The 6,308-nt window shown below is 35.8% G+C and overlaps 1 protein-coding gene across 1 annotated transcript; it reads right to left on the bottom strand.

The window, feature by feature from the left end:
- Positions 1 to 928: 928 nt before the first annotated feature.
- LOC106071432 (uncharacterized) lies at positions 929 to 3,693 on the bottom strand. The gene is made up of 3 exons (XM_013231521.2): positions 3,594 to 3,693; positions 2,789 to 2,843; positions 929 to 1,467 (listed from the first exon to the last, which is right to left on the bottom strand). Exons 2-3 carry the CDS (start codon positions 2,837 to 2,839, stop codon positions 994 to 996), a joined length of 525 nt encoding a protein of 174 aa, XP_013086975.1. The 5' UTR covers positions 2,840 to 2,843; positions 3,594 to 3,693; the 3' UTR covers positions 929 to 993.
- Between the last annotated feature and the right edge of the window lie 2,615 nt (positions 3,694 to 6,308).

Raw genomic sequence — 6,308 nt, forward strand, 5'->3', positions numbered from 1 at the left:
CCATTCTAGGTAGTGTATCAGTTGCGGTATCATTATTACACTGGATTCGTTTTGATATTGTAAACCAGCACTTTAAAACATAGCGTGAAATATAACAGTTTCATTTATGTTACAGATTATTTCAGACGTATAGTTTCAAGCGTGGTCGAGACGCCAAGTACGCTTGAACTTGGCTTGGCTTGGTTACCTATTGTGTGGGCTCGAGGCTCGACACCCGACTCGAGCAGAGTGTTTATTAAGCTGCCTAAACACAGCACGGAAAGCCTTCTCCTAGATACCCCCTCTCCCCACTGGTCCACAAATGAGATTGGGCTGTGGGGATTTCAGTATGTTTTAAGCATGAAAATAGCGCTATATAAAAGCTATAATTTAATTTGTTATGGTTTTTTATTTTGTCGTTATTAGTGTGTAATGGATCTTTTTTTTTTTTGTAGTCAATCTAAACAATTTTTAAGGATTAAAAAAAAACAATTAAAATTCTCAGGGATCACTACAGAGTTTCATTGTCGTAAATCTAAAGGATTTAAGATAAAAGGAATGATGTACACCACATTTATGATAGAGAATATTTCATTTAAATATCTCTTCAAGAAAACTATTTTTCGCTTCTATGGTATCTGGGCTTTTCAATAAATACCGTCCGAGGATCAATCGTAAATGTCCAAAGTAATTAATATTGTCAGGTCGTGCAGTTTGCGCGCTGAACTGTCGTTTTGATTTTGTCGATGGTCCCGGGTTCAAACCCAGCCCGCTCCTGTCGCCCTAAGGAAGGTTTGGACTAGGAAGTAAACTACGATGCAACATCCGAAACATGGAAAGCCTTTTACATTTTATATTAAATCACATTCCATGACATACAAAGTTGAAAAGAGGCTTTCGAGACCGTTCAGCTGTTAGGGAGAAAAAAAAAGATCAAGTAACAATGAAATTAAAGTTTGCGCATTAAAACTTTGCGTTGTCATCAACTTTATTGTAAAATATTTTTTTTTATTTTCATTCGTGACAAACCAGGAAGTCGCTTGGATCCCAGATTCCGTTATGATCAAAGTCAACGATATCAAAGACCTTTCGCAATGCCCTTATGTATTTCTTGTTAGGATGGAAAGGCGCGTCTTCTAAGAAGGCACTAAACTCTCTCTTGCTGAGCGAGAAGTCGTTCCCTCTAAAAGCACCTAGAATGACAAAGTCAAGGTAGAAGACGAATCTTTTCAGGGGAGAGAAGTCCCTTGAATCGAAGACCTTGTTGTGGTCTGTATCCAGGCGAAGGAAGCGCTGCTTCAAGTCCTTGCGTATCAATGGAGATTCCGGCTGGATTAGGCATTGAAATGTTGACAGGGTCAGGTTTTCGTCCTTGAAGTACTGCAAAACGGCGGGCTCAGCGCCCTTGAAGGCCGAGGTGATGACGTCCTTGTCGAAGATGGAGTAGCGGGGGACAGAGTCGTCTGCGTCACTGTCGTCTGATGAAATCTGGAAATAAAGTCACGTGACTTTGAATGTATTAAAAAAAACTTTGATAAACGGTTTGGCTGTTTCATTTAAAAAGAGACAGAGTGGAATTAAGAAAGACAGAGAGAGAGAGAGAGAGAGAGAGAGAGAGAAATAAAGTGTGATTTATCAAAAAAAAATAAACAGAAAAAAAATACTTTTTTTTTTACAATTTATAGGGAGATTATTTTGATCTTAATCACTAATGAGTATCAGATTTTAGAGATTGAACATTTTTATCTCTCTACCCCCACCCTCTACCCGAAGAAGTATCTTATCTTATCTTCGATAATACAGACGTTACTTCAAAAAAGAAGATGATTACGTCCTACGCGTCATGCATTTAGTCATGCATATTAACCAATGACCTAAATTCAGCCAAGTCACCGGTTTTCCTGGCTAGCTCAGGCAACCCATTCCATGCTCTAATAGCACTAGGGAAGAAGGAGTATTTGTACAAATTTGTCCTAGCATATGGGACGAGGAATGTGCCTTGGTTTAGTGAATGTATAGATCTACTTGGCTTTATAAAATTCCAATAGCAGGCCTTTAGATCTAGACTTAGAAAACGATATGCAAATAGTTCCTGAACTTAAATTTATCAAACTCTTGAATAGTATACATGCGAAAATTACCAATGACAAACAGCCACAGCTAGATACTCTTCCATTCACTATACAATGGTTTTTTTACTTTGAAAAATGAGAACTGTAGTTTTCTAGTGTTGCCAACGAGCTAGTATTTTTTTCCCCAACTCTATGCATCAACTGTCGAATTTCAAGTAAAATCGTAAGAGCCTATTTCGATATCCCTGCTTTTTTCCCACCCAGGAGGTTCCAGGTTGATAAGATATGAGTTGTATAGAGAAATTGTAAAATTAGTGTTCAATTTCAGTCAGCTAAGAAATCAAGTCTCGAGATAGTCCATAAAATCTAGCATCTTTTCATTTATATCTAAATATATTAGGGTTGGAAATGTTGAGTTGAGATCCAAAAATTATATTTCAATTCTAATCTAATCTTAATTTGATTTTCATCAAGTTTTGGAAAAACAAAAAATTATGTCAAACACAGTTTTCTTTCGAGTCACAGGTAAACTTGAAGACACAGGTAAACACATTTTAAGAAAACAAATGAGCTGTTATAAAAAATATATTAAAAAAGCAGAACAAAAAAATAAGGGAAACAGAAGAGATAGAGAAGAGAGACGGAAAGAGAAAGAGATAGATTAAGAGAACAAAGAGAGAGAAAGAGATTTGTCAGATATATAGAGATTTCAGTGAAAATAATAACAAAGGACTTACTACAGATCCAATGGTCAAGAAATAGATCACTATGAGATGATTTAACGTCATGACTCTGTTGAGAAATGCATCTACATTTTATTTTGTTATAATAATTATAGCTTTTATATAGCGCTACTTTCATACTTATAGCATGCTCAGAGCGCTTTTGGTCCAATCTCATTTGTGGACCAGTGGGGGGGAGGGGGTATCTAGGAGTTTGGTTTTCCGTGCTGCCTTTAAGCGCTCAGTAAACACAACTCTGCCCGAGTCGGGTGTCGAACCTCGAGCCCCCTTCATAGGTAGCCAAGACAAGTAAAGTTAAAGCGTACTTAGCCTCTAGACTCTTGACCACGCTTCCCACATCACCTTGTTTTATAACTTCACATTAGATTTTGTCCTCATTTTAAAACATTTCAAGACAGAAGAATTTCAGTCTAAAGATAAGAAACAATGTCATTCATTTAAATTGACGCACTTTTTTGATTACCTTCTTTCTCATTAGTAAATGTTTTATGTAGAGTTGGCAATCCACACGTGGATAATTTAAATTTATTTCAAGAAAGAGTTTGTTTCGTTGCAACATTGTTCTTTTAATTACACACTACAAAATTTTAAATAGACGCTCAGTGGACAACGGCTTTGTCTGCATAACCTGTGAGAAAACATGCAGGTCGCAACTGGGTTTGCGTGGCCACGTGAAAGACTAAACTCACCCTTAATCTCAGGTATCAAAACCATTGCCATTAATAAACGACACGTATAAACATTGTTTATTTAATGTATCTATTATAATATAATTAAATTTATAGGATACACAGACTACCTTGGGTTTGATGTCCACTAATGTTTGAATGATTGAAGGTTATCCCATCTATTCAAAAAAATGACTTCCTTTATGTAAGGTTTGAAATTAAAAGTGATTTTTTTTTTTCATACTGGTGGTAACAGAAGTGGTTACATTACCATGCGTAAAGAACCCCTCAATATGGAAATTATTATAAGTGTGAAAGGTACAATATAACATTTGTAATTACATCGCTTATATTGACTCACGCACTATGTCTGTGTGGTAAAAAGTTTGTATACGTCATTTCTCCTAGAATTAGTCTCGGATCATGTTGACATTTTGAACAATTATTTCTTGTACCTGACAACACAAGAATCAATTAAAAAAATTAGTTAATTAGCTATTGGTATTTAGTAATTTTGTTTGGTGTAGAACACGGGAAAGAAATTGTACTTGACAGAGGTGGAGTTACAAGTTGAATCAGTCCCCTTTATTCATTATTTAGAGAAATAAGACGCCACTTTTAAGTTTGAAGCTAACAATCGATAACAATAAAGTCTTCTAGTTTCATAAGCACTTCGCAGGTACAGTGATTAGTGTGTTGGCTTGAGGAGGCTTGAGCCCTCGAGTTCGAATATTCAGGTCGCTCACCATTTTTAAAATTATTATTATTGATGCATTTAAAAAGCGATCACTGAAACATTCACCCAGATACACCCTCCTTTCTCTCCCTTCCCCAAACATTTTTCCCAACTGGTCTAGACAAGTGATAGGATCATAGCGTAGTGAGAAATCTAAAATCATGAAAGTGCGTTCGACAAAAGCAATTAGTACAAATATTTCTAATCGCACAGATTTATGATTGTTAGTCTTGATCTATTACATATTCAATACATGACTGATCCAAACTGATTGATACAGCTACGCCTAATATAAATATTTTTATATAAGTATTTTTTAAATACATTTTCTTGTTGCATTGTTGTCTTCTGGTTTGTTATTCGAGCTGTAAATTATTGCAAATCTATTCGTCTTTAACACATAAACATAGTATTAAAACCAGTCAATGAATCTATCATTACTGTTTTAGAACCACTGATGTTAAAAACACTAACTTATGCTCGATCTGTTAAAATCAATAATGAAACAGTCCTATGTTTGACTTATTATTAAGGCCCAATAAAAATTGTATTATTGGTGTACTATTGATGTATATATTAGTTAACAATGTCTCACCGAGTGTTCCTGTTGTGGTTGTCACAAAATTTTTTTACGAAAACTTAAGTATGAACTCATATAATATCATTATATTTTGATTCATTAGTTTATTAAGCAGGTATGTGTGGTGGAGGTGGTACTTACTTAGCTTGAGAATCATTGGGAATAAGAGTATCTTTCATTGACACGCCCATTCGTTTTCAATCATGGTTTCATATCTCTATTTTGTTTGCCTCTCTTTTCATTGGTACTGTTCCTTGCAGGAATGTCTTCTAGAGCTGTCAGCTATAAAAACGCATGTTTTCAATTGTTTGTCCAATAAACTGTTTAATCTCGAAATAATTTTTCTCATTTGCAGCTACAATGTCTCTGTGATCTGGATAGCCAAGGGATAAATAGTTCAATTCTATGATGAAGACTGAGTTTTCAATTCCAGAATAAAGAATACAGTCAGGGCGAGTCTTAGGCCACTGCAACTTATGCGGCCGCAGTGGGCTCCACACTTTCATAGGCCCCGCGTTAATTCTTGGTATAGATTATTAAATTAAACAATTATACCTTAAAACGGGATTCCAGAGGCATCCTGATTTTAAATCTCCTGAAATTATTTAAATCTCCTGAAAACCCATAAAACTCTCCTAAAAAAATAGATAAAACTGTCGTCTTTAAGGCATATTCTACAAAATGCTTCCAAAACCGGGTAGAAGTTTTAGCTTGTCTGTCCACTAATGAAAGATGCACTGCTTTCTCAAACTACTTTGTTACAGAGTATTTTTAACAATACCCTTAACTCTGGCATCTGGTGAAAGAAGCTTCTCAAGCATCAAACTAATGAAAAATCACTTGAGATCAACAATTCACGTAGATAGATTGATCAGTTTGTAATTCTTCCCTTTGAGCGTGATCTATGAGGAAACAAATCGTTGATGATATACTGATTGACTTCGCTACACGCAAGGTTAGTAAAATTTGATTATAATTTTGTACTTAGTAAAGAATGAATAAAATATAAAGATGAATTTATTTTCAAATACAAATTCTTAATTTTCACTTATAATCCTTATCCATACCCAGACTGGGCCCCGTGCAGTCTGTTTCGCATAAGGCCCCGCACTTGTTAAAACCAGTCCTGAATACAGTTCAGCTAAAATGGGTTAATAGATATTTTGTATAGGAAAGTTTATGGTCGTTGTGCTGGTAACCTGACACTCTTGTTAACCGTTGACAAAATGGAAAGAATGGGGTGTAGTGGCTGAGTGGTAAAACGCTTGGTTTACGAACCATGGAGTCTCGGGTTCGAATCTCTGAGACTGAGATTTTGAATTTCGGGATTTTTAGAGCCTTAAGATCCAACTCTAAAGGGTACCTTACATTAGTTTGAGGAAAGTAAAGGCGGGTGTCATGTGGCCATCACAACGACCAACCGCCATTACTTTTCCCCATCTGATTTCAGGTGGACTCATAAGCACCCTAAAAATCCCGAAATTAAAAATGCCAGTTTTCACAAGGATTCGAACTTGGGACCTTAGGTTC

Source organism: Biomphalaria glabrata, chromosome 14 (assembly GCF_947242115.1).
Source record: "Biomphalaria glabrata chromosome 14, xgBioGlab47.1, whole genome shotgun sequence".
NCBI classification, from domain to species: Eukaryota; Metazoa; Mollusca; class Gastropoda; family Planorbidae; genus Biomphalaria; species Biomphalaria glabrata.

What these genes read in the sequence shown, in the direction of transcription:
- LOC106071432 (XM_013231521.2), bottom strand. Translation starts at nt 2,839, where the DNA reads ATGACGTTAAATCATCTCATAGTGATCTATTTCTTGACCATTGGATCT. An exon ending in TCTTGACCATTGGATCTGTA is followed by an intron (nt 1,468 to 2,788) that starts GTAAGTCCTTTG and finishes CTTTATTTCCAG; the next exon opens with ATTTCATCAGACGACAGTGA.